This window comes from Polyodon spathula, chromosome 2 (genome assembly GCF_017654505.1).
Source record: "Polyodon spathula isolate WHYD16114869_AA chromosome 2, ASM1765450v1, whole genome shotgun sequence".
NCBI classification, from domain to species: Eukaryota; Metazoa; Chordata; class Actinopteri; order Acipenseriformes; family Polyodontidae; genus Polyodon; species Polyodon spathula.
The window spans coordinates 34,783,791-34,810,727 of record NC_054535.1 but is presented as its reverse complement, the minus strand read 5'-3'; the positions used below and the strand labels follow the sequence as shown (position 1 = coordinate 34,810,727).

Sequence of the window (26,937 nt, the reverse complement as noted above, 5' to 3'; positions counted from 1 at the left end):
AACTTTTCAAAGGACACAGTCTTCTGCAGATTAGGAGCTTCTTGTGGACCACGGAGACTCTAAGAGAAATCATTTTCAGAGGACTGCTGTTTAAAGACGTGGTTTGTAAGGGTTGACAGACCATCACCATGCAAGAAATGGATTATGAAAATTATAAATATAAGAAGAAGTACTGCATGAGAGGTAAGCATGTGGCCATCATCTGCGCTGTGGTGGTGGTAGCAGCCATTGCAGTTGGACTAGGTGTAGGACTTTCAAAATCGGAGTCCTCCAAAGCTCCAGAGGAACCCTCCAGCACCCCAAAACCAACAAGCAGCCCTGACCCACCAGTAGATCGAGGGCCTTGCATCCCCTCCAACAACAACGGAGCTTGGAACAACTTCAGACTACCTGACTACGTGATCCCGGTCCATTACGAACTGGAGCTGAAACCAGATTTGGACAATGACATCTATATTGGTAGCACAACCATAACCATTAACATCAAGCAGGCCACTAAACACCTATGGCTTCACATCCGAGAGACCTTTGTCACTACGATCCCCAAGCTCCAGAAGAAATCGGGGAACACTCTGCAGGATGTTGCAGTGTTCAGTTGTTTTGAGTATAAGGCCCATGAGTATGTAGTTGTAGAACTGAAAGAACTCTTGCAACCAACAGTGAATGATGAGCATTACCTGCTGACACTGGAGTTCCAGGGCCGATTAGATGGATCCCTGGTTGGGTTCTATAAAACCACTTACATGGAAAAAGGAGTTCTAAAGTAATTTTTTTTTCATTGTGTGCATGTCAGTGTGTGACTATAGCTTACATTTTAATTCGTAAAAGTTAATGTGTAAAGTATGTCTGTGCTTTCTTTTTTTGCAGTAATATAGATAAAGCACAAGATAGCAATAACAAACAATTTATACAGCTTTATCCAGATTATATGTATCTAAATAAACACACTAACCATCTTATTTAGTCCATTTTGGCAGTATAATAAACATGCAGCTTTCATATATAGACAGCTAAAATATCACTGACTTTTGTTATATGTAACCTGGAGTTAGTATAGCAAGCTATATATACACATTGGCTAGTTCAAATTCTAAACTAATAACTAACAACTTAATACTGTTAACCAGCCCTGAAATTCAGTTAATTATTAATGTTTTTCTTAATGATTATTTTTACCTTTTTGATAAAATAATGCTAATGATGATTTGAAGTAAAAGGTTTTGAGAATTTAGCTGTGTGTATGATGATGGATCCTTAGAATTATCTTATACATGAAAATTTCGAACTTGCTTATAGGAGTCATGTACCTAATTAATTTAAACGGGTGTTGAGATTGTCTATTTAAATATATATATATATATATAATAATATATATATATATATATATATATATATATATATATATATAAAGATATATATTTTCCGGTAATTGGCTTAATTGCTTTCAGAAAAAATCCAGACCTCCATAAGAAAAGCTACAATAACGGTGTTAGGGATATTATACAAAAGTCAAATTCTTTCATTTAAAATTATGATTATGAATATATAATCGTAAAAGTGTATTTGAATAATGAAAAATACATTTGCATGATTAGGGATAAAAGGCCATCCTATGTAATATGGGGCTCTATTTGCAATATTTTAAGTCAGTAGTTAGAATAACACATACTCAAAGCTTTGTAAATAGGTAGTATAGTAAATTAATTTTGCTGCGTTTCACACTACAGTATACAACAACAACAAATATACCATGCAAAAAAAAAAAAAAAAAAAAAAAAATCTAAAATCATGGTATACTTTTAGAAAGGTTGCTTTACACATTAGAAAGTCAAACAAAAAACAACAAGTTGATAGGGGTACTAAAATATAGTGTTAAATTATTCACATATGTTACTGCTCTCTTAAGATGCCTTTCTGTAATTTTTTGTTTCAAGGTTTATATCCTGACAACTTCATTTTAGACTTTAGTCGCTCTTAGGTTTCTGTGCCTGTTTTTCCATATCTTTTGTGGTACAAGGGCATGCTTACCCATACCTTCTGTGGAAGCAAATCTTTTTTTTTTCTCCACTCTATATAGCAAAGCAGGCTGTGTATTATTAGAAATCAAGCAAGCACAGTTAAGGATTTAATCCACTACATCTTATGCACTGTTCATATGACAATTTGCCCTTAAAAAGCATGGCACAATTCTAAAGTAAAGAAACAACAATACTAGTTCTTGGTATTTATAATATGTTAATAATTTGTGAGTAGGATGTCTCTTATCATGAGCAAAAACTGTATAAAATTACATTTCTTATTCTAGCCGAATAGTACGTAAAAGAATAAAAAGTTGCCAAGATGTAAATATTGAAACTAAAAATGCCAAGATATAATATAGCAAGAAAAGATGTATTTGCCTGTATTTGTTTTTACTCACAATTTCAAGGAAGATTGCTGCAACCGACCATGAACCGACAGATGCCCGGAAGTCCTTCCCGTGTTTTGATGAACCCAACAAAAAGTCAACCTACAAAATTTCAATAACACACAAGAAAGACTACAATGCCCTCTCCAATATGCCAGTGGAGGTAATGTTCTTAACGTATAAAAGTAAAACTAACACAGATGTTATAACTGCTGTGGGAGATCAGGGGGGTTCTTAATGAAGGAAGAGTTGTGGGTCTGACATAAATTTACATCCTGTCTTTGAATTATACCTAAACTGACTCTTTTGTGGGAATCAGTATTAATAACATAATGTTGACAGTAACTTATCTTATTGTTACATTTTCAGAGCAATATTATACTTCCAGATGGCTCTATTAAAACAACATTCCAGAAGTCGGTACCAATGAGTACTTATTTAGTGTGCTTTGCTTTGCACCAGTTTGTTGCTGTGAGCAGAACATCAGCCAAAGGAATACCTGTAAGTTATTTTTTTGTACCCATTATTCATTTTGTATTCCAACTTTTTAGCACTGGTACAGAGAACTTAGGTAAGGGGCTATTATTTATTTTTGGGGGGCTTTAATTCACCTAACACTAGAATATTTTCTCCTTGAAAGCCTACCATCTGCTATCTCTCTATCTCTTTTAATGTTGGACATTGTTTACCACAGTTATTTCCTATTCTTAACCAAATAGTCAGTAAGAAAAGTCACGCGATAGAGAACAATGTTTATTAAAGCTTAGGCAACAAATACAATGTTCTACATATTTTCATAACAACTTTGGCCTTTGGCCTCGCCCATCGACGTACCCCTGCACATAATTAAGTTTGCTGATAGTGGAGAGTCTGACTGTAGGGAAGCTATGGGCAGGGGAGCAGGATGAAAATAGGTGGAGGCTGGGGAAGAGGAGGCGAACTTTGACCTTAGACATGCAGCAGTGAACAATGGATTGAGGTAAGACATAAAGCCCTTTCTAGCTGATCATTGAACGCGTCGTTTATTGAATGACAAATGAAGTACTAGCCATTTAACTGACGATGTTCTGTAAGTGGGGGTGCCCAATATGCTTGGTCTTTATGTTTTTAATCTAGTTTAAAAAGTGAGCTCCCTGCCTGAACCACCGCTTAGCTAAATGGCATTATGTTTTTCCTGTCACAATCCTTTATAAAAGTATAAATTCAATAAAATAAAGTAGTAGCATTCTTGGGTAGGGGTGTTCAATTCTTATCTTATTAAATAACACAATAATGCATAAAAGGGGTGAAAATGCGACAAAATGTTTGGTTCAAATGATGGTTCAAAACAGTCTTTTCTTTCATGGTAAAAGGCCAATATGATGTATGAATAGCCAGAAGTGTGAAGCTTCCTTCAAAATCCTTTTTTTGCCCCCCATTGATGCACTATTTCACAATGTTCTCTATCTGGAGCCATGCATAATTTTAATTATCCTCTCATGTATATCAATTATAGTTTGGTTCCAAATAATGAAAAAAAAAATTATTTGAATTGTGTGGAATTCCACGGTACAAACAAGAAATAGTATATGTTGTAGTGATCCTGCAGACAGAACTGTTACTTTAAAAATATACTATAGTATGTATGCTTCCTTGCTTGCCACACCCCTGACGTTATATCCGTTGGTCCAGTACCAACAGTTCTGGTAGGTCCGAATGGATGCATCCATGTACTGTACTGTACTTGAGGATGCTGATGGATTGAGGGACAATTTTGGATATCGAATTTGTAAATCCAAGACAGCCATCTTGAAATTTGGCAGTACTGTACATTCAAATGAGTGATAGTTCCCCTTTAGTTTAGTCCCCTCATAAAAGTTTCTCATAGTAAAACCACAGTGTAATAAAGCATAGATAAGCATTGTAAAACCCAGAGCTGTAAAGTGAATATTGCATAGTACTGTATAACTTTAGGGAAATCATATGAAAACTATAAACTAGCATGCACATTTACTATGATACACTTTTATAAGGAGACACTAAGGTTTTAAATTTAAGCCAACTTTCCAGAGTAGTGTTTTTTTTTTCTTTTTTTGGAGGAAAGGTATGCTCAATTGATTTAAATTATGAATGTAAATTAAAATAAAAAATGCCTGTGCTAAACATATATCATAACTGTAGTGAACCTTTTCGGCGAAGATATATTTGACATCATTAAAAAAAAAAAAAAAAAAAAAAAAAAAAAAAAATTGAAACTAGCTTTTGGAAAATTTTACTACTGAAAGACTATCTTTGCTCTATTTACAGAGGAAACAAACTAGTAATCTCAAGAGTAAACTATCAAGCCAGAAGGTATGTGGGGACACTACAATATGGTCCCTTTATTCACTTAGTTTTTAGAGAAGGACAACCTACAAATTGATACACCGGATGAAAAATGTCTTTTAAGGATACAAAACTAACTGTCCAATTCTCTTTCTGAGTCTAAAGAAAGAGCAATAAGTACAGTATTTCTGATTATACATTCATGGACATTGAACTCGTTTTACTCCAGTTTGTAATTTGTTGCGAACCTTGTTACAAACATACCAGAAAGTTAATAAAAGTTGAAATAATACACCACAGAGTGAAAAAGCTGAGAGAAACTGAGTGCTAAGATAAAGATTTCTGTACTTTACTTTAGCCTCATGGGCTATACAGCCCTGTTATTAAACAGTGGATCTGTAATAACACTGAAAAAAAAAAAAAAAAAAAAAAAACTGTGGCTTCTCTAAAAATTTTTTTTTTAAAATTTTACATAAATTTGACTTTTGTATTGAGTTCAATGTGTTACGTTAGGTGCAATTCCCTACTATATATATATATATAATATATATATATATATATATATATATATATATAGATAGAGAGAGAGAGAGAGAGAGAGAGAGAGAGAGAGAGAGAGAGAGAGAGAGAGAGAGACAGAGAGAGAGAGAGGCACACCAGGGTAAGACTGCCACTTGAAAGACTGTCTTCACCGTCTTTTTGGAGTAAGATAGACTCATAGGGCAACAGAAATTAAATAAAACATCACAGTGCCTGTATATTTATTTGTACAAAACAAAATAACACCTATATCCGTTTGGAGATCTGACTTCACTTCCCACCTTTATCTATCTTATCCACTGGGTAACTAAGCTGCTTACCAGTTTTGAACTTGTTGCACCTTATTTCATGTTTTCAACTTCTCATTTTTTCCACAAAGTCTAACCACAACCACCACAAGCTTCCCCCAGCTCGACCCTGAACAAAGGAGATAATTTCCTTTTATTGTCAACCAGTCCAGCCACTTACAAAAGTAACACCTCTTAAACATCTGCAGCTGTGCTGGTTTACATTTCAATTAAACTCTATGCACTCCTGGTCCTTGTAGTTTCTTTGGTGGCTGCCATTTTTATCTCCCGTATTGTCCCTTGGGAGATGTAGTGTTTTCCCTGCTCAATCCGGCACTTTCCAGTGCCCCGGTCTTGTATACCGTAATATGCTAGTACCCGCATATTTGCCATTTGTGACCAGCCCACGTATATGGTGTCACTATATATATATATATATATATATATATATATATATATATATATATATATATATATATATATGAATCAGTGCTTGGAAATTCTGGCCTGTGTTTGGTTAAAACCTCATCATAGGTGCAAACATAGATTGAACTGCCCTAACACCCTTACACCACAGTCTCCCGCCCTGTTTCAAAGGAAAGCCTTTCATCTCCAAAATGACTGAATGTGAAAAAATTGTTTTAAGTAATGGTAATCGTATAAAGATTGTAGTGGAAGTGGTTGTCCCTTTTGAGAAGTGTGTAGTTGAACTTGGAAAAATACTTGGGTATGAAAATATTAAGTTAGCTTCATGAATGAATAAATATGTTGTGGTGTTCCTGAGTAATGAGAAATTAGTTCATGAAATTCTAATATTCCTGCTTTAAAAAAAAAAAAAAAAAAAATGTGCTCATAGTGCGAGAAATGAGTCGTCACGGACAGATAATGTCAAGTATTACAACGATTCCTCTGGGCTGTAAATCCCCTGATTTAAAACATGTCATTTCGTTCAGAAGACAGTTCTATGTGCTGCTTAATGATCTGAACGGAGCGTTAAATGTAGCTTTTAGGTTTCATGTGGATGGAAGTGAATACGTAGTCTTTGCTTCATCTGAACTCCATGAAATGTTTTAAATATGGGTGTCAGCAGCATATAGCATAGAACTGCAAGTAGACTGCAAATGATAATGAAAGCAAGGGAGAAGGAATCCCCGAGGCGAGTGAGTGCAGCAGATTCAAAGAGCCAGGCAGTTGGTATAAATAGGCGCAGATATGTAGTGAAGAGAGCAGCTCTTTTTGAATATTTAAAACAAAACAAAGTTAGTGTGGCCATGCTCCAAGAGACACACACTGATGAGAACAATAAATCAGAGTGGACTCATGAATGAGAGGCCAAGGTTATTGTTAGTCATGGTACACATTTTAGTGCTGGAGTTGCCATGTTATTTGCAAAATGGTTTAATCATGATTTTATCACAGTAAATGAGAATTAAAGGGCGCTTGTTGAAAGTGCAAATGTGTGTAGCGGGTAGAACTTTTCTATTTATTAATATTTATGCCGAAACGATGGGAGATAGAGAGTGCTCTTCTTTCAGACCCTCAATGGAGTTTTAGCACAAAGTCAGTCTGAAGAGATAGTTTTATTAGCTGGAGATTTTAATTGTACAATTGACGAACAGCTGGACAGAAATAATTCAGAGCCCCACCCCAGGTCAGTCAGGGAAATGGTTACTGTCCTAACAGAGCATGATTTGAAAGATGAGTGGAGATCACTGAATTCTGATGTAATCCAGGGAGCACTGGTACACTCAATGTTTCTCAGTATCTCTCAGATGAATGGTCCGACTCAGTATTTCTTCACTCTAGAAAAAAAGTGTCTGAGTAAAATAATACAGTGCCTGCAACCAGAAGCCGGTCAACTGTTGTGTGAGCCTGACGCCATCAGGGGGCAAGCTGTGGGGTTCTATTCAATCAATCAATCAATCTTTATTTTATATAGCACATTTCATAGTGGATCACCATCACAATGCACTTTATAAGATGCAGTACTAACAAGAAAACCCATAATACTCTAAATACAGAGAAATGCATAATACACAACAGAGGCTGTGGACAGGTCTGAGGGAGCCCAGCAGTTCCTTCAGGGGCTGACACAGGTTCAAGAAGAGGAGAGGGAGCTGCTGGGGAATGCACTGAAGCTGCAGGGACTCTCTAGCACTCTGGAAGGGCTCAATGCAGGCAAGGCACTCTGAATTGATGTACTACCTGAGTTGGGGAGTAATCTGCTGTGCATGACAGTAGAATGTATTGCGGAAAATGAACTCCCTCTGAGCTGCAGGCGAGCAGTATTGACTTTGTTGCCTAAGAAAGGGGATTTATGTAACAGCAAGAACTGGAGACCAATAAGTCATCTCTGTTCTGACTACAAGATTCTATCGAAGTTGTTGGCACTGAGCAAAGAAATGAGCTGTATTGTGCATTCAGATCAAGCATACTATGTACCTGGGAGATCAATATTTGATAATATATATATTTTTTAAATTCAGGATTTTATGTCAGCCTCCGAGCTCTTTGGTTTTAAAGCTGCTCTGCTCTTCCTTGATCAAGATAAGCTTTTGATCAGGTATATCATAGGTATATATTTGATGTAGGTGAGGCATTTGGGTTTGGTCCCAGTTTGTAGGGAAAAATTAAGCTGCTTTATACTAAAATCAGTGGTGGGTTGTGCTATCCTTTTAAGGTCCAGAGAGGAATTTGTCAGGGCTGTTCTTTATCTGGGTTATTGTACTCTCTTTCTTTTGACTGGGATGTCCATCCCCAATTACACAAACAAAACAAAACTCTCAGCCAAACAAAAACAGCTTAGGAAGAAGGTAAGAAACACAGAAAACATAAAATAATAATATGGGTCAGAATATATTACCACACAAAAATATGTCTCTCGTTGGTTTCATCTTGTCAGCGAAAAATAAAATAAAAAGGGAACGACTTCCACTCTAAAACAGAGCAGCGTAACCTTAACAGATATACTGTAACTATAAGTGCAACATTTTCTACAGCAGCTTGGCGCAGTTTACATTAAAAAATGTAAAAATAACATGGAAGCAGGGACAGTCTCAGACACCAGAACACAAGGAATGTTGGTAGAAGAGGTCATTCAGACCCCTCAGCTCAATAGTTTGGCCTCATACCCATCACTTCTCAATTTTGAGAAGTAGATAACAGACTAAGAATATGTGTATCAGTAATTTGTCTTTCTTGCACTTAAAGCAATTTACATTAAGCAAACTCTGTATTGTTTTTTTTTTCTGTATTCCTTTCTGCCATCTTTTCAATTTTAGCTCAACATTTATGTCCAGCCGGAACAAAGGCATACTGCTGAGTACGCAGCAAACACCACCAAGATAATTTTCGACTACTTCGAGTGGTACTTCAACATGAACTACTCCCTCCCCAAGCTAGGTAATGTTTGGCTTTATTTTACTATTCATTTACATTTGAAAGCTAAAGGACTCCATTCACAAAGCATGAAGGCTTGTTTTCAGGAATATTTTGTTTGGGGCTGTTTTTTTAAATTAATTATTCTTGGTGAAATTTGAAAAAACAAAAACAAAAAACAAATGAATTTTGCTGGGGTCGTTAATTTCTTAACAAAAATCACTCTTTTTCTGTCTCTCTCACTATCTCTCTGTGTCTTTGTTATAGATAAGATAGCTATTCCAGATTTTGGAACTGGTGCCATGGAGAACTGGGGTCTGATCACATACAGGGAAACCAATCTGCTGTATGATCCAGACCAATCTTCCTCATATAATAAGCAAAGGGTAGCCAGCGTCATTGCCCACGAGCTTGTTCATCAGGTAACTTAAATCATTTGCAACTCATATTATTGCAAACAGTTTGTTGAATGAAACACCACACTATAAATAAATAAATACATAAAAAAGTAGAATAAGTGTTGTAATTTATGTGAACTATACATCTAGTCCATTACCAATATAGTGCAGTTTTGAAAGAAACACAAGTTATAGCACACATGTATTTTCTGGTACTGATTAAGGTTTTTATGCCTTATTCTCAGCTTCTCTGCACTTGCACTAAATGAGTCATTTCACTTTAGCAATGTCGTGCTCACAAAGCTTTGAGGAATTTAATGTTTGTTTTTAAAGTACAGTAGCTTAAAATGTCATTTTAAATGTGGCTTTCATTTCCCTTACCTTTTTATGATGTTTGCAGTCATTCTGAGTGGCTCTGGCTTCTATCGTTCCAATATTGAATTATGATAATTTTCTCTATCTACCCTGACCTGGCTTGAAGCTTGCTTTGAGCTGTACATGACTTCACTAACAGACAGTATTTAATGTGTGGATAGAGTTCAGCTAGGAGAGCTGCAGACGACTATCCCCTTCAGCCTACTAACCCAGCTGGGTAGTAGAGGAATATAATATCTGCCAATTGGTCAAGATGCATGTTGGCTTTTGATCTATACGAACACTAAAGTGGTTTCAGGTCATTTAAGGTACTATTGCAAGGTTTTTAACACCTAAAACATTAACATAAAATACCATGTTAAATTATTTATATTGGTAACATGAGGCAGTGCGACAGGGTTCGCGTTGCCAAGGAGACTCAGAGACTCAGGAAGTTGCAATTAAGAGTTCACACTTGTGTATTTATTTGCATTTATACATATACAAAAACAGAGAACACAGTACACTGCACCATTCCTTCACCAACACAATTCTAACTAAGATCCGTGATCACCTTATTTATATACCTGTGGCTGGAGCCTTAATTAATCATTTAAATATGTATTCAGTTGGCTCCAGCCACATTGCCACATGTGATTGCAGGGAGGAATTTAACCTTCCCTTCCACCTAAGACTCACATAACACACCCGTGTACTGGCAGGGCTTTCACCCTGTCGTGCACCACACAGCTCCCCTCATGTGCGCAGCACACATGGCCATCATCAGCTACTTTCCCCCCTAAAGCACCACCCTCTTCCGATCATGTCCATCCTTCCCCACATGGACTACCGTGGGTGGATTGATGCTCGGGGCTGTGGTGGAGGTCTCCTCACCTCCTCCTTCCGCAATGACAATGCTGACAATGGCAAGGCTGGCTCCTCCAGCATGGGCAACTCTGGCATTGGCAACAATGGCAGTGGCAATGCTGCTTCCTCCGGACGTGCAGCTAGCAGGGTAGTGGGGTACTTCAGCTGTGGCAGCAGTGCTGGGCACTCTGGCAGTGATGGCACTGGTAGCAGCAATGCTGATAACAGAGTGGGGTACTCCGACAGTGGTGGCAGCGCTGGGCACTTTGGCAGTGGTGGTGGTGCTGGGTACTCCTTTTCTTGGAGAGGGCAGTTAATCACAAAGTGTCCCCACTCCCCACAGACGAGACACCAGCTTGCAGCCTTGAAAGCGCTGAGGTACCTGCTTCTCCCCTTCTTTCTCTTCGGGGTAGGAAGCTGGGGCTGGAATTCTCCCCAGAGGAGCCATTCCTCCACTGTGCTTACCTCACCCCGTCTGTAGGTCTCCCACCAGAGGGTGTATTTGTGTGGGCACTAAAAAAAAACAACTCTAAAACAGGGGTGTCCAATCACTGTCCTGGAGGGCCAAAATGAACTACTTCAGGGTCTGGTTGCAGGTTTGATTGGTTCAATTAAACAATTTAGAACAGGGCTGCAACAGGGTTGGAAGATCCAACTTTGGCCACCCCTGCTCTAAAACCTGGAAGGCCAAGGAGTCTGGCTTTTTTGCATTGTGGTTAAGATGCTTGGTTGTTGTGTGTAGGGTTGCCATTTTGAAGCAAGCCTCCATCCTGTTCCATATGAAAAACTCTAAAATGACATACAGAAAAATAATCTGACAGATAAACAGCTTCCATATACCCCAAGATTACAATACATTCAGTAACCTGTTCTTAATAAGGTCACCAGCAAGTTTCGTCACAATTAGACCAGTGGTTCATTAAATATATGCAAAACAAGTGTGACAAACGTACATCCACCTAATGTGTGCACTGTATCCCTTGATGAGGATCTACATGTGAGATAGCAGCTTTATGGCAGGACAGTGGACATGTGTTCGTGTTTCATTTTATTGTTTCTCTCTTTCAATTTGCCCACAGTGGTTTGGAAACATTGTGACAATGGATTGGTGGGATGATTTGTGGCTCAACGAGGGCTTTGCCAGTTTCTTTGAATACATTGGAGTGAATGAAGCAGAACCAGATTGGAATATGGTAAGAAGTATGACAAACTCTTTCTGTTAATCTGTTTTAGTGGTTTGAACAGTCAAATCAGACATTTAACAATACACTTGTTGAAATGTTTCTCTACCAAAGAAATATTTTTTTTTAATTTTCCCCAGATTTTGACTAGACTAAATATGTGCCTGCAAAATTAATATTCACATAGGGCCATTTATAGCCAGCAGGCGGGTTTTTGGTGTATTCTAGGGGAATCCAAAACAAAGTGTAACAAAACACAGTGAAAGCACGGTAAAGCAAAGGTAAGTATTGCAGAGCCCAGAGGGGAATGATAAAGCATATTAAAAAACATGGCAAATTTTGGTTATGGTTACTATGCTAAATGCATAGTTTAACCATGGGAAAAGCACGATAAACTGCTAAATTACTCTATACATTTACTGGGGGTAGTTACAGTGTATAATAAAAACAATTAAGCGTTAATACAAATGAATCTGTTTGGGAGCTGGTTCTCTTATTACATTACACCACATAATTGTAGAAAGGTTTGAAGCATACTAAGCTTTATTTTGCAGCTGAATATGATTGTCATCGATGATGTTTTACCAGTAATGCGAGATGATGCCCTGCTATCCTCCCATCCCATTATAGTAGATGTGTCGACTCCAGCTGAAATAACATCAGTTTTTGATGGTATATCATACAGCAAGGTAATCACTGCATTTACAAGCATGGGAAAAATAAATACAGAAACACAAAGTAGTCATGTTATTTTTTTTTTATTAATTTGTTATCTCTACTATAACAGATTTATTTGGAACAAGGAAACAAAGTGATGTCCAATTAGTTAAATATGATTATTATGCATTAACAGTGCCATCTACTGGAATTATAGCTTTACTACAAACATGTTTTTGTGCCAAATGAATCTCAGGCAGGTATGCTCCAGTGCAGATTGCACAACTACATTCTAAACCAATAAATAAACAAAAGCGATACATGTCAAAAACCAGCGTATGCCAGGTGTTCATATGAGACCTCAAAGTAACAGCTTTCTTTGGATGTTTACTGATGGTTTTAAATTATCTTTAGGTTTATTTTACTGGGAGCTCTGAACCTTGAGACCTGGGATTCTCTCATCAGTTCCTAACCCTAGGTTACGTTTAGGACTCGTATGTGCATCCCAGATTAATAAATCTCATACACTTCTCCATAGGGTGCATCAGTGTTACGCATGCTTCAGGACTGGATTAGTCCAGAACATTTTCGAACGGGATGTCAGGTAGGTACAGCGTTAATGTACGTCAATGAATGTGTGGTTCCCTTTCAATTCGAAAATAACCATCAACGTATTGGATATTGCTGTCAAGCAATAGGGATTGGCTGAGCTTTATAGCAAAGCTGCCGAGACTCTCTTCCTCTTTTGCCTTCAGCCTTTGCAGGACTCTGAGCACGTAAGTTCTCTCTGTGAGATTTACTTTTCACTGATTGTACTCAACAGCCTTGAGCTTGAGAAGCTGGCTACCGCCCCTTCTCTGAGTTTATTTCAGTGTTTGCTCCTTTGAGCGCTATATAAATATAGATTAATTATATATATATATATATATATATATATATATATATATATATATATAGGAATATATAATATAAGAGAAAAGAAAAGTGCGAACGACAAGCCGTAGCGCAAGAAAGGCGAAACCTTTGGCCCTCAGAAGGAATAAGAAGTATAATAAATTATATATCTATATATATATATATATATATATATATATATATATATATATATATATATATTTGTTATATATATTTTGTTGGGTTTTTGCATGCCTATTCTCCCTAACAGGTTTTGAATAGAGTTTCTCGCCAGACCCGGAGTTTAGCCTGCTACGTGCAGCCACTCTTAAACTACCACCCGCGGATTGTGTCCATCTCACCGCGTGGTCGCTGTCTTCGGTAGCTACGCTACTACTATCTGCACTCAGTGCGGCTGCAGTTCCTCAAAAAACAAATTTCCCCCATACAAATACATAAGGAAGACTACCGCCAACGATAACTTTCATTGCCCCTTACTAACAGGTAAGTATAGCACAGCTCCATTGTCTTTTAAGACCAGGACACTGTACTAGCACTTAGCGTCTCCGCTCTGTGGGTCAGCTGACGCTTCCGCATCTAGTGCATAGCGTCTTTAAGCTCAGTACACGCGCTTCGGCGTTTCCAGTGTCAGCGCCTCGGCACTTCGGAGTAGCGCTTTGGCACTTGTGCTTAGTGCCTCGGCACTTGGGGCTTGGTGCACGCACCTCGACGCTTGGCACTTCGACGCTCGGCACACGCACCTTGACGCTTGGCGCTTCGACGCTCGCTGCACGTGCCTCAATGCTCGACACTTCCGCGTTCGGCGCATCAACGCCTCGACACTTGGCGCACGCACCTTGACGCTTGGCGCACGCGCCTCGATGCTCGACGCTTCCGCGTTCGATGCTCGACGCTTCCGCGTTCGATGCTCGACGCGTCCGCGTTCGATGCTCGGCGCATTGACGCCTCTGTGCTCGATGCACGCACCTCGATGCTCGGTGCTTCGATGCTTGGCGCACATGCCTCGACGCTCGGCGCTCGGTGCACACACCTCGACGCTTGGTGCTTCGACGCTCGGTGCACGCGCCTCGATGCTCGACGCACGGCGCATCGACACCTCGATGCTCGGTGCTTCGACGCTCGGTGCATTAATACCCTGCCACTCGGTGCACGCACCTCGACGCTCGCCGCTTCGATACTAGGCGCACGCACCTCAATGCTCGACGCTCCCGCGCTCGACGCTCGGTGCATCAATACCTCAACGCTCGATGCACGCACCTCGATGTTCGGCGCTCCGACGCTCAGCGCATGCACCTCAACGATTCCGCGCTCAACGCTCAGTGCATTAATACCTCGACGCTTGGTGCACGCACCTCGACGTTCGTCGCTCCGACGCTCAGCGCATGCACCTCAACGATACAGGCATTGCTCAGGAAGCGTGTCATTCAACAAGTAGACCCTGCTCTGATCGACAGGGGTTCTATTCCAAATACTTCCTAGTGCCTTAAAAGGACGGCGGGTTCCGCCCTATTTTAGATCTGCAAGTACTGAACAAATACCTATGGCGGTTATCGTTCAGGATGCTTACGCACAGGCACATCATCCAGTCAGTCCGATACAGCGACTGGTTTACCACCGTGGACCTGACAGATACGTACTTCACGTTCCCTTCTGTCCGGGTCATAGGAGGTATCTACGTTTTGGGTTCCAGAGCAGGGTGTACGAGTTTTGTGTCCTCCCATTCGGACTGTCACTCGCTCCTTTTCGAAGTGTATGGACGCTACTCTAGCTCCCTTGCAGGCTCAAGGCGTCCGACTGCTGAACTATCTGGACGACTGGCTCGTCTGCGCGCAGTCGAAGGAGCAGCTGGCACAGCACACAGTGATGGTTACGGACCATCTGCAGTGGCTGGATCTGAAGGTCAATTCAGAGAAGAGCCGACTCATGCCAAGCCAACAGACCAAATTCGTGGGTCTGCATTTGGACTCTGGTCCATGGAAGCGACCTTGTCGACACAAAGAGTTGCCTCGCTGGAACGGTGTCTCTCCCTGTTCAGGTTGAGAGAAACAATCAGCATGGAGCTGTGTCAGCGCATGCTGGGGCTGATGGCTGCCGCCTCACAAGCCCTTCCTTTGGGCTTATTACACCAGAGACCTCTACAGGCCTGGTTCAATGCATCCGAGGAGAGACAAACACAGCAGGTTGACGGTATCCCGAACCTGCTGGGAAGCACTACGCTGGTGGAAAGTTCCGTCAAACATCCGCAAGGGCGTTCTCTTCTGTCCCATTTTCCAGAAAGAAGTGGTGACGACCAACGCGTCCAACCGAGGTTGGGGAGCAGTCTGGAACGGCTCAGAGACCCGCGGATTGTGGTCAGGACACTTCAGCCCACATCAATGCTCTGGAACTCAGAGCAGTGGACCTCGCCCTCCGGCACTTCTTATCTGTGCTCCTAGACAAGCACGTGTTGGTGCGGTCGGACAACACCACGGTTGTGGAGTATATCAACCGCCAGGGCGGCCTACGGTCCCCCTGCCGTCACAGAATGGTAACACGGCTGTTGCTATGGGCACAGCCATGTTTGATCTCTTTGCGCGCGGTTCACCTACCGGGCAGAGCCAATTACGCAGCGGACCTCCTATCCAGAGGAGGCCCTTTGGCAGGGGAATGGCGTCTCCACCCTCAGGTGGTAGAACGCATCTAGGAATGGTTCAGCATAGCGCAAGTGGATCTCTGAGTTTCGCGAGAGACCACGCACTGCCCCCTATGGTTCTCGGTGAGAGACCCCGACAGCCCCCTAGGAGTCAACGCACTGGCTCACGAATGGCCGCCAGTCCTCCTATATGCATTTTCACCGATTCCCATGCTCCCCGTCCTCTTAGAGAATGTCTAAGAATGTCTAACAGTGATTCTGATCGCTCCTCGGTGGCCTCATACGTGCCATGTGCGAATTGACGGATTATCACCAGGTTGCCATTTTCTGGCATCTCAGTTCCTTAAAGGAGCAAGACGCTTGCGACCTCCAAGAATGACCAACTTACCGTCATGGAGCCTTGATGTGGTGCTAGAAGCCCTTACCAAGGCACCGTTCGAGCCTCTCCACACAGTGGATATGAAGCTCATGTCTATAAAAACTGCGTTTTTGCTGTCAGTAGTGTCAACAAAACGTGTCAGCGAGTTACATGCACTGTCAGTGCATCCTTCATGTATCCGCTTTGCAGGAGACGGTTCTAAGGTCTCCATGCGCCCAAATCCAGCCTTTTTACCAAAGGTTATATTTCCGTTCCACATGAACCAGCTGGTCGAGTTGATGGCGTTCCATCCTCCTCCCTTTTCCTCTCCAGAGGAACAACAGTTACGCATGCTCTGCCCTGTGCGGGCATTGAGGTGTTATATTGACCGTACAATGACCGTGAGGCAACAGAACAACTGTTCATATGCCATGGTTATAAGACCTTGGGTCAGCCATTGTCAAAACAACGCCTTTCTCACTGGATAGTGGATGCTATTAAATTAGCCTATGAGTCTGCAGGCCTTCCACCACCAGGGCAGTTGAAGGCGCATTCCACTAGGGGTATGGCAACATCCTGGGCCCTCTTGTTGGGCTACACCGCATACCTTTATGAGGTTTTACAGATTAAACGTGCTGGATTCCTCTACTCCATTATTTGGAGCATCTATACTACACTCTATGGCACCTCAGGATGCCAATGTAGTGTTTAATACCCCACCTTAGGACAGGTGTCATTGTGAGCATAGACGCTGAGGCGCAGCTCCGCATATGCCTAGATGTATTGCCTACACAATTGCGTTATGACGTAAGTCTGTCCTACTGCTGAGAATCCTCCCTCGCGACGGCTTGGGTACATTGTTGCCATACCTTGATGGTTATTTTTGAATTGAAAGGGAACGATAGGTTGCGGATGCAACCCCGGTTCCCCGAAAGAGAAAATAACAATCAAGCCGCGAGGTCGCTCCGGAAGCCTTCATGGCCTGAAGAGCAAAAGAGGAAGAGAGTCTCTGCGCGCTGCGTATAGTAAGCTCCCGGGGGGGGGGCGGGCTTACACATCAGCTTGCACAGAGGCCTATTGGCAGCTTTGCTATTAGCTCAGCCAATCCTACTGCCTGACGGCAATGTCCTATACGTTGATGGTTATTTTCTCTTTCAGGGAACCGGGGTTGCATCCTCAACCTATCGATACTTTCACAATATGTTATTGAAAGTGAATGATCGATGGATTAAACAATGTTATCTTGCATAAATCACAGCCTAATCAGACACTTTAAAACAAATAAATCAACAATTAATCAAGATTGTTATTATCAGGAGGAGGAGGAGTGGTAGTAATAATACTATTATTATGATATTGGCACATTTACTAGATACCAGATGGTCTAATAAAGTAAAAGGTAAGTGTGTGTTTTTGGTTTTATGTTTAAATAACACTATTTTACTCTAAATTAAAAGTGCATACAAATATGGCATTGTTTATCTTGTTTACAGAACTATTTAAAGGATTTTCAATTTAAGAATGCAAAAACTGATAACTTCTGGGAATCCCTTGCTAAGGTATGTGCAGAAAAAGTTTGAGCAAAAAATAAGTAGTCAGTGCTTTCATTTAGTAAATCCTATATTGAAATGCAGTTCTATGCCTGTCTCAATGTAGGAAAGTTATATATGGTAGAGACCTGAACTCATGTGACTTATGTAATTTCCCCCAGACAAAGCAAGAGCTCTGACTAAGATTGTCTGAAAAGAATTCCAACTGAGTATTCGCAGCACAGTCGGAGGGCTCTGGTACTTGCACTATATTTTGTAGTATATTGCTTTTTATTTCTAGCCAATTTTACAAGTACAAGAACACACCTGAAGGAGTGCAGTAGTAATGGCAAGGTCCACTCTATGCACCTGAGACATTGACTGTCTCTGTGATTACTTTAAACAGAAACCCTTTCTGTGCCATCTCATTTTGTCATAATGTAAAGATAAAATAATCCCTTCAATGTCTGACTGCAAGTGATGCTGTGCGGTTCTGTTGTTTAGGTGAGTGGAAAGCCAGTGAAAGAAGTGATGGACACTTGGACAAAGCAGATGGGGTTTCCTTTACTGAATGTGACAGAAAGTTATTCCATGACACAAAAACGTTTTTTGTTAGACCCCAAAGCAGACATCACTCAGCCGCCAACAGATTTGGGGTAATGTTGTTTAGTCTAATTATATAAAAAATAGAAATATAATATAAAGTTAAGAGGTATTATAGATAAATAGGAATGGTATTATTTGTGTACTATAATGTTGTGTTGGTTATCATAATGACAATTACTGAGAGCAGTGCCTACTGATTTGTATATGGGCTTAATTTTCATGCTAGGATTAACATTTTGCAAATATTTTCTTTTATTTTCAGCATTCTGAGACTGGCTTATTTTAGTTTATTCATGCATTGCACTCTTATTTCAAAATTAGTTCAAGATGAAAAAAAAAAAAAAGTGGTCCTCTAAAATAATAGTACAAACTTTATATTTACAGGGTTATAGAACAGTAGATTTTTAATTAACGCTTGAAATACTGTATACATAATCTAGATATTTTATTTAACATCAAGTAATCAAAGAAACTACTAAATGATATCGCAAAATTTCAAAATTTGAAAATATCACATTTTTCAATTTTTGTCAGTTTTTCATTACTATATGGAAAACTATAAAGTGGTATGTAATTCAATATGTTATCATAACATTATTCAGAAGTTTCATTCGTCTTTCTGAAGCAAAATTAGTTCATTCTAGAGGGTGATGCTAGACTTTTGGCCATAGCTGTATAGCTCATATTCACCCATAATCAAAAACAAAACAGTTTTTTAACCTTATAGTAAGAATCCTGATTCCTTGTCTTTTTCTTCAGCTATAAATGGTCTATCCCTATAGAGTGGCATACAGTGACCAGTAAAAACGGAACCACTATCTTTCTCATGTCAGACAATGGTAAAGTACAGTAAATATTATTAAGACACAAAAGTCTCTGTCTGTTCTTCACTTGACAGTTATTATTAAGTGAGAATTCATTTTAATTGCATTGGTTTCTTAGTGGTGGTGGAAGGGGCGAGGGTTGCAGGCAATTACCAATGCGGAAAACCAATATATTTTGTAATTCATTCATTAAGAAACCTAGGTGTGATACTTTTTAAATTGGGTGCTATGTGAGTACATCTGTTTAGGTGCTGTGGGGAGGAGTCTCTTCTCCTGGAATAAAATACCACCAAAAGTATATACAGTGCCTTATGCTTTTTTGAGACTCTGCATATGTGGGAATATTGATATTTTGGACAAAAAATCTCTAGAACAAAAAATGTATAAAGCATGACATAGATTTTAATTTGCAGGGATAGTACTTCAATCTTTTTTTTTTTTTTTAATTATATTTCATTTGGGAACTGCTTACAACAAATGCACTACTGTATACACTTTCTATTTATAAAGAAAATACTGCTTTACTGTACATAAATGTTGAAAAATGTTACAATTTCTTTTCTTTAAAAAATATATTTTCCTTCCTTACAAAGCAATTACGTTGTCTCAATATTCTCCAACTACTGATGGACTGCTAAAAGTAAACAGAGATAACTTGGGATTCTACAGAGTAAATTATCACACTGAAATGTGGAACAACATTGCTCTCCAGCTGTCCAAGGATAAAGGGGTATTTATTTATTTATTATTAGTAGTATTATTAGGCTTCCAAGCAGAGTGCTGAAAGTTGGTATAGTTGTTGAAGGATAGTCCAAGATTAACTGGTGTTTGTAAGAAGCTGATAGGTTGTGTGGTATGGCGGCCATGCTGCATTAAGTCAAAATCACATGGTACAGACATAATCACAAACTGCAAAGATTTTCTCCCAGACTGCTACCCAATGGTGCACATGATCCTAGTGTGGTTGTCTTTAATGGTTGTTAAAGGGAAGTTGCTACAATAAAACAAAACATGGCAGCCACATTGGATAATATCATCAACATACAAAACTGGCTAATAGCTCCTTATAGAGTGCAGATAGGGCCATGGTTACGATGGAACACACATACTAATCCATGTACTGGTACTGGAAGCTGTACAGTTGCTGGCAACTCTAGTTATTGTTGTTGTTATATCTGACATATAACTTAACACCCTACTTGACCTTTTGATTGTAATTAACTTCAGTTCTAACCCAAGTAATTTATTGTATTTAAAGTACATGTGGTTACATTTTATTTTACCCTCCATTACCATTTTATTATTTTTGCAATGCTCAGACATTAACATATTCGTTAAAATATTTTGGTGCTTTATTTGTACTGTATAGTTAATTATACTGTAGTTCAGTTATTATGTTCAAGTTCAATTTTTAATTTGTTTTAAAGGTGTATAGCATTGCTGACCGAGCTGGGCTCATAGACGATGGGTTTTCTCTGGCAAGGTATGTACACAACACTTTTATCTGCTGAGCAAATGCACATAGAGCAATCACATAATCCTATTTAACTACGTGAATTAGTAGAATGTCTTTGACACACATAAGCCTGTCCTAGCAATATAATATGATGGCTCGCAGCTCTGTAACAGAAATTAATTTTGTTTTCTCCTTGCAGGGCAGATCTTCTTGATTATCAACATGCTTTAAACCTCACAATATACTTGACAGATGAAACAGAATACTTAGTTTGGCAAAGAGTGTCTTCTTCCATATCATACATCACAGACATGCTGATGAATGATGGTACACTTTACAACAAATTCAAGGTAAACTAAACTACTGAATCAATAGCTGTCTGAGAAATAACATGAAATAAACTGGCCAACTGACTAAATGTCACAAAATGTTAATATACATATATTAACATTGTAATATGTATTACCACCCCACTCAATGGCTAGTGTACTAAAAGTAAATGTACTTTGTTCATTTCTGATTTGCTGATTTCCCCACCTGAGAGAATTTTAAAGCATTCAAATTAAAAACATTAGCACTGTAAACAACACATGTCTTACAGAATTGCAGATACGTTTTTATAATCCATTCGCAAATCAGAAACTTAAAACCACATATAGATTGTTGTTTTATTTTCTGTTTTAGTCCTGGTAACATTTTAAAACTCAGAAGTTGAAAGACACAATGTAGCTTCAATATAGATCTCTCAAAAACAAATCTCAGAGTAGATCTGGTACAGCAGAGTGTAACCATTATCTTGCACATTGAATTATTGTACTAAAGATTTCTGTTTGAAGAACCACTTACGTGGACTGAGCTAAAGGAATAAAGTTATGTTTGGAATTATTTTCAGACTTATTTCCGTAGTCAAGTTAAGCCAATTGCTGACCGCCTGGGGTGGCAAGATACAGGAACCCACTTGGAAAGGTGATTTTTGTGTGTCTGTTTTTAATTCTAAATCTGAAGTGCGAGAAAAAGAAATGTCTGAAGGATTTTAAAATCTTTTTTTATTGTTTCTTTGCAAGGTTACTGAGGGAAACCGTCTTGGGAATTGCTTGCCAGATGGATGACCAAGATGCTTTAAATAACGCCTCTGCTTTATTTAAAGAGTGGCTTAAGAATAGCAAAAGGTGACCATAGATATGTCTTTAGAAATATATACTTTACATATGTTCCAACATATAAATATGTAGTTTATCTGCTGTGCTCATTGAATATAGTATTCATCTTTTATATTCAAAAAAGATATGCAACAGCTTGGAAAAAGCTGCTGTTGCAATGCAATTGTAATCTGACCAACAACATTTCATGTGTACAAAAAGTACATGTTTTAAAAATAAATTGGGGATTGATGGGTCCTTGCAAGATATGGTATGCCATTATTAGCATTATTAGATGTTTCACTTCTTCAAAAGGAGAATAAAAATAACAAGAAGATTTTTTAGCTGATTTATCCCAGCCTATCAAGATGGAATGTATTATTTATTTTTTTTAACAGTGTACATATAGCTGTGGACAAATTGATGGGTCACAATATACATGTCAATATACATGTCAATATACATGTCAACTATCTAGTTAATTCATTAAAGCTAAACAACCAAGGTTTCCTTTATTTGTTGCGGTGGATTTGACTAAAAGAAAAAATGGCAAAACAATATAAAATAACTGAACATGACAATGTACTACCCTTGAAATAGAAAGTATAAGGTAGAGTATAAGGTAATCATATAGAAATCCATAGGAAAATCAGTATTTTAGCAATAGGAAAGTATCAATCTGAACCAAGCACAAGCAACTTAATCTAAATTCTCTCTTAGTTCACACTAAGTTCACACCTGGATCCTGGATTTATTGATAAGGGATGATGTAAGGAGGCTGTGTGGTGCAGCGTTTAAAGAAACGGGCTTGTAACCATGAGGTTCCCGGTTCAGATCCCAGCCACTGAGTCGTTGTGTGACCCTGAAAAAAGTCACTTAACCTTCTTGTGCTCTGCCTTTTGGGTGAGAGGTTGTTGAAAGTGACTCTGCAGCTGATGCACGCTCTTTGTGATGGTGATTTTTAAAAATAAAAGATTATAAAAGATTACAGAATGCACCTTGCACGCATAATTCCAGCTATAAATCATGAATACCATTTATGATTGCAGCGTTCCAGTTAACCTTAGACTCTTGGTATACCGCTACGGAATGAAGAATTCTGGGGATGAGGAATCCTGGAATGCTATGTTCGAAATATACACCAACACAGCTCTTGCTCAGGAAAAGGACAAGCTGCTGTATGGGTTAGCTTCAGTGCAGAACATCAAGCTTTTGGACAGGTGCATTATCCATTATTATTATTATTATTATTATTATTGTTTTCTTCATCTTGAGAGTACTTATGAAAACTACAAGGAAAGGGCCATTTCTTGTCCATGAAAAAGTAATTACAAAATGATAGGATTTATGAATAAAGTCATACAGTCAGAAGAATGCAAGTTCAGGGTCTGGTTATGCAAAGTTAGAGATCTTCACTGCGGATCCACAGAAAGTGTTGCATTAGCTCTGGTGCTAATGCTCATCAGGGATTGAGTCACCTCAATGCAGTATAGTAGCCTTTACTGACCAGTTACCCAGTGTGCTCAGATGGACACTTGCAGGGCTGGCCTAGGTCCTCAAGCAATCTATAGCTTACAAATATATTTGGTTTAGGTCCTGGGTGTAAAGATGCACCCTAAAGGTATAATCACTTTAGTTATGTAATTATTGCTAGAGAATGCACCTTGAATGTCAAGGGTAATTTACCTTGTTGGGTTGTGTTTTGTTTAACATATAGTTGAGGTGCCTGCATGTTTGAACTTACATGTAAAGCTTACATTTTTACATATACCTAGACAACCACTTATTTAACTGTGATAAAGTTGGATAGCATTCTTAAGAGTATATGAATCTCGGGAATAGATTCTGACAATAATTCTAATGTTTAGATTTATTAAAACCAAAACATGTTTTTCTGTGTGACTATTGCTGGTTGTCTTTTCACAGGTTCTTAAAATCCATCAAAAATGAAAATATTGTCAGGAGTCAAGATGTGTTTACCATTGTAAAATATATCTCATATAACACATATGGGAATACTATGGCCTGGGACTGGACACGGTTGAATTGGGATTACTTGGTGAACAGGTGTGTCATATTCAGTAATATTGTGGAGCAAAAGGATATTATTATTTAACAGTAATACAGAGACTGCTCCTTTTATTTATGACAAGTATAAGAAGAATGTATTAGTTATTTTGTGTCAACCAAATTCAAGAGATCTTCTAACTCTAACCTCTCAGACAACACTACTCGGAATGTTCCATGTTGTAATTACTTGGAGAACGAAGACTTACCAAGTGTAAGTACAGTTGTCCACCAAAACCACACCCTTATCCTTAGGGACCCATATCTCTTGGAATATTTTAGAGGGTGAACCCTGGAAGTAAGATCTAAATTTTAAAAAAGCATACAGTAATCCATCACATATTCGACTGTGAGTAAAGGCAGATAAATTAATCCTGTTTTAAATACCATTACACACAGTTGTAACAATTACTATATTCACACAATTACTGTTTTTAGATGCAGCTTTTATTAGGAAGCTCCCTTAAATCCCTGGTTTGGAAAGATACAGGATATTAATGCTTGTGACAGAGTAGATCTCTGCCATATGGGTGCGTGCATTCGCTGCTGAGTGACAGGCAGGTGATCAAGACTGAAGTTGAAGTTGATACGCTCTGCAGGCGAACAGGATTTATTTACATATCAACACACTGAACAGCTCACGTGACACTAGCAGCAACGGTTGTGCACGGAGCACATACAACACAATGTACGAGAACTTTGGTATGATCTGCAATCTCTGAACTAATCTTCTATGTTCAATAATAAACTAACGTTGCTGAAGAGATTGATCATGGCGGATGAACGGTCAGGGCGGATATGCGACGGATTACTGTACCTCTGTTTGGCACCAGTCAAAGTTATGACTCCCTATAAATGACAATCTAGTTTTAAAAAGAGATACAGTACTTCAGGAGAATGAATAGTCCCACTTATTCAGAAAATAGCAGTTTCTGGTCCATTACCCATTGATACTATTGACTGTTTCTAAAAGCTGCCCTAAAGCAAGCATGTTATTTTGGGGGACAAATAATACTTGGGTAGCCGTTATTCTCCAAGTAATTGATTCAGGGTAAAATTGTTCTGTGGATAGGAGTGTTCTAGAAGATTCTGGAAAGGTTGACTTTGAACAAGCGACTGCTTTAATTGGTTTAGGGATGCTGTGTGAAAATTATTTCATAACCGTAGCTTTTGGCAGCTGACTGGAAAAATTATATTTACAGCATTTGGGTCCTATTTCTCTGTTAATAATAGTTGCTTGGGTTCCAGTGTGCTTAGTTTTTTTTTTTTTTTCAGATTTACCATTAATGACAGAAACTTGGGTCGTTTGATAAACTCCATTTCAGGAAAATTCAATACAGAACTGGCGTTGTGGCAGGTAAAGAGCACAGAATGTTTCCAGATGAGATCTTTTGATTTATTTTAGTGATAATCCAAAAAAATAAAATTTATTTTTAAACATTGTAGATGCAAAACTTCTTTGAGAAATATCCAGAAGCAGGCGCAGGAGAGACACCGCGGAAGCAGGCACTGGAAACTCTGAATAACAACATGGAATGGGTGAAGAGGAACAAGGAAGAGATTCTGAGATGGCTGGACACGAATGTTTAATAAATTAAAAAAAAAAAAAAAAAGAATTGCCTGCTGCACAACGGAAGCACTCCAGAAACTAATGTAAATATATAATTGTAAGCTCTAGTGATCTTCAGAAGTTTTCTTTATTACCTGGGTGTCTCTTTGTGGATGTTATGTATACAGTACATAATATTGGTGTTTCTAGCTGTAGTTGATTGCCTCTATGTGTTGAATATGCAGATCCAGAATTAAGCCTGTTAAAATTCCTCATAGTTTTGATTTTTTGTTGAAACAGCCAATTTGTAATTTCAGTAAGTTCATCTGGGGAAAAGAAAATCGTTGTCTCACTATTCCTGTCCTCTTCGATTCCCCAAACAAACTGAAATTCCAAACAAGCCGTGAAACTGTAAACAAATTTGAAAATGTGTCATCTATAGAATAATACAAATACAGATGAATCAACAAGATAGTTAGGACTGGATTCTGATGAATGAAGCACATGTTAACAATATATTTACAAAATGACAATGATTCATTTTCAATTGTAGATTCAAAAATCAGTTTTTATAATACAAACATACCAAACAAACTGTGTGTGGGCTGGGCCTTTCATGTGAATCTAATGTAAATTAATGTGAGAATGCAGAGTATCATCAAGCTGGTTGTGAAGTTACTGGACTTTATAGTTTACTTGTCAAAAGCAAAGTCAATTGGGCTTTAACTCTGTTGCCTCATCGAAAGGTGAAGTCGAAATGTTTCCTATTATTTGTTAGTGATTTTTGAGTGCCAATAGTAACTAGATTTTGCTTAATAGTTTTTTCTAGTATTACGAATTGTACATTTCCATAATGTAGTTATAATAGACTTCAGTGGTAAATAGTGGTGGTGACATCTAGTGTTGCACCTGCAAAACACCAACCATTTATAGAATCAGCCAGAAAAATTTTACAATTAATAAAAACTTTAAATCCCTGTGTATTTTGTTGTTACTTGTATGGAAAATAAATATATAAATAAATAATATTAATTGAACTGTTGTAATATCTGCATGCCATTGCTCAAAACCTTTTTCTATGTGAATACAAGCTGTGTACACACACACGTCAAACAGGTAGGCCAGGTATCTCTTTTTACTATTTAATATAAAGTTGTGTGGATACATGAATTTTAAAACTTTGTTATTTAGTCATACTTGACATATACAATTAACTGCTCAAGAAGACAAATTGTAAACTTGTTTGCTTTTCTGGAAGGAGAATCCGCCCATAACCAATACGTCATCAGCAAGAGCATAAAAGCTCTGTGTGTTATTCATTCTTGTTGCTTTTTTTTGTTTCGGCTGCTCAGTCAAGCGCTGGGAGGCCGAAACAGGAGTTGAGCACTTAGAGCCTGGAGGAAGGGCTACCCTCAGCCATGGATTTCCTGAGGCTTCCCTCTAAAAAGGGAACCTGAGTGCTGAGCGGTTCGTATTTAGTAGTTCTGCG

The 26,937-nt window shown here is 38.7% G+C and overlaps 1 protein-coding gene across 1 annotated transcript; it reads left to right on the top strand.

The window, feature by feature from the left end:
- LOC121295612 (glutamyl aminopeptidase) lies at window positions 1–26,421 on the top strand. The gene is made up of 20 exons (XM_041220485.1): window positions 1–763; window positions 2,429–2,570; window positions 2,777–2,908; window positions 8,820–8,940; window positions 9,184–9,338; window positions 11,615–11,728; window positions 12,271–12,405; window positions 12,912–12,977; window positions 17,772–17,837; window positions 18,312–18,463; window positions 19,173–19,252; window positions 19,831–19,967; window positions 20,665–20,720; window positions 20,893–21,043; window positions 21,586–21,659; window positions 21,758–21,862; window positions 22,882–23,052; window positions 23,759–23,899; window positions 25,175–25,256; window positions 25,346–26,421. Exons 1-20 carry the CDS (start codon window positions 129–131, stop codon window positions 25,487–25,489), a joined length of 2,859 nt encoding a protein of 952 aa, XP_041076419.1. The 5' UTR covers window positions 1–128; the 3' UTR covers window positions 25,490–26,421.
- The last annotated feature ends 516 nt before the right edge of the window (window positions 26,422–26,937 follow it).

What these genes read in the sequence shown, in the direction of transcription:
- LOC121295612 (XM_041220485.1), top strand. Translation starts at nt 129, where the DNA reads ATGCAAGAAATGGATTATGAAAATTATAAATATAAGAAGAAGTACTGC. An exon ending in CATCAGCCAAAGGAATACCT is followed by an intron (nt 2,909 to 8,819) that starts GTAAGTTATTTT and finishes TTTCAATTTTAG; the next exon opens with CTCAACATTTATGTCCAGCC. An exon ending in CTTTCTCATGTCAGACAATG is followed by an intron (nt 19,253 to 19,830) that starts GTAAAGTACAGT and finishes TTCCTTACAAAG; the next exon opens with CAATTACGTTGTCTCAATAT.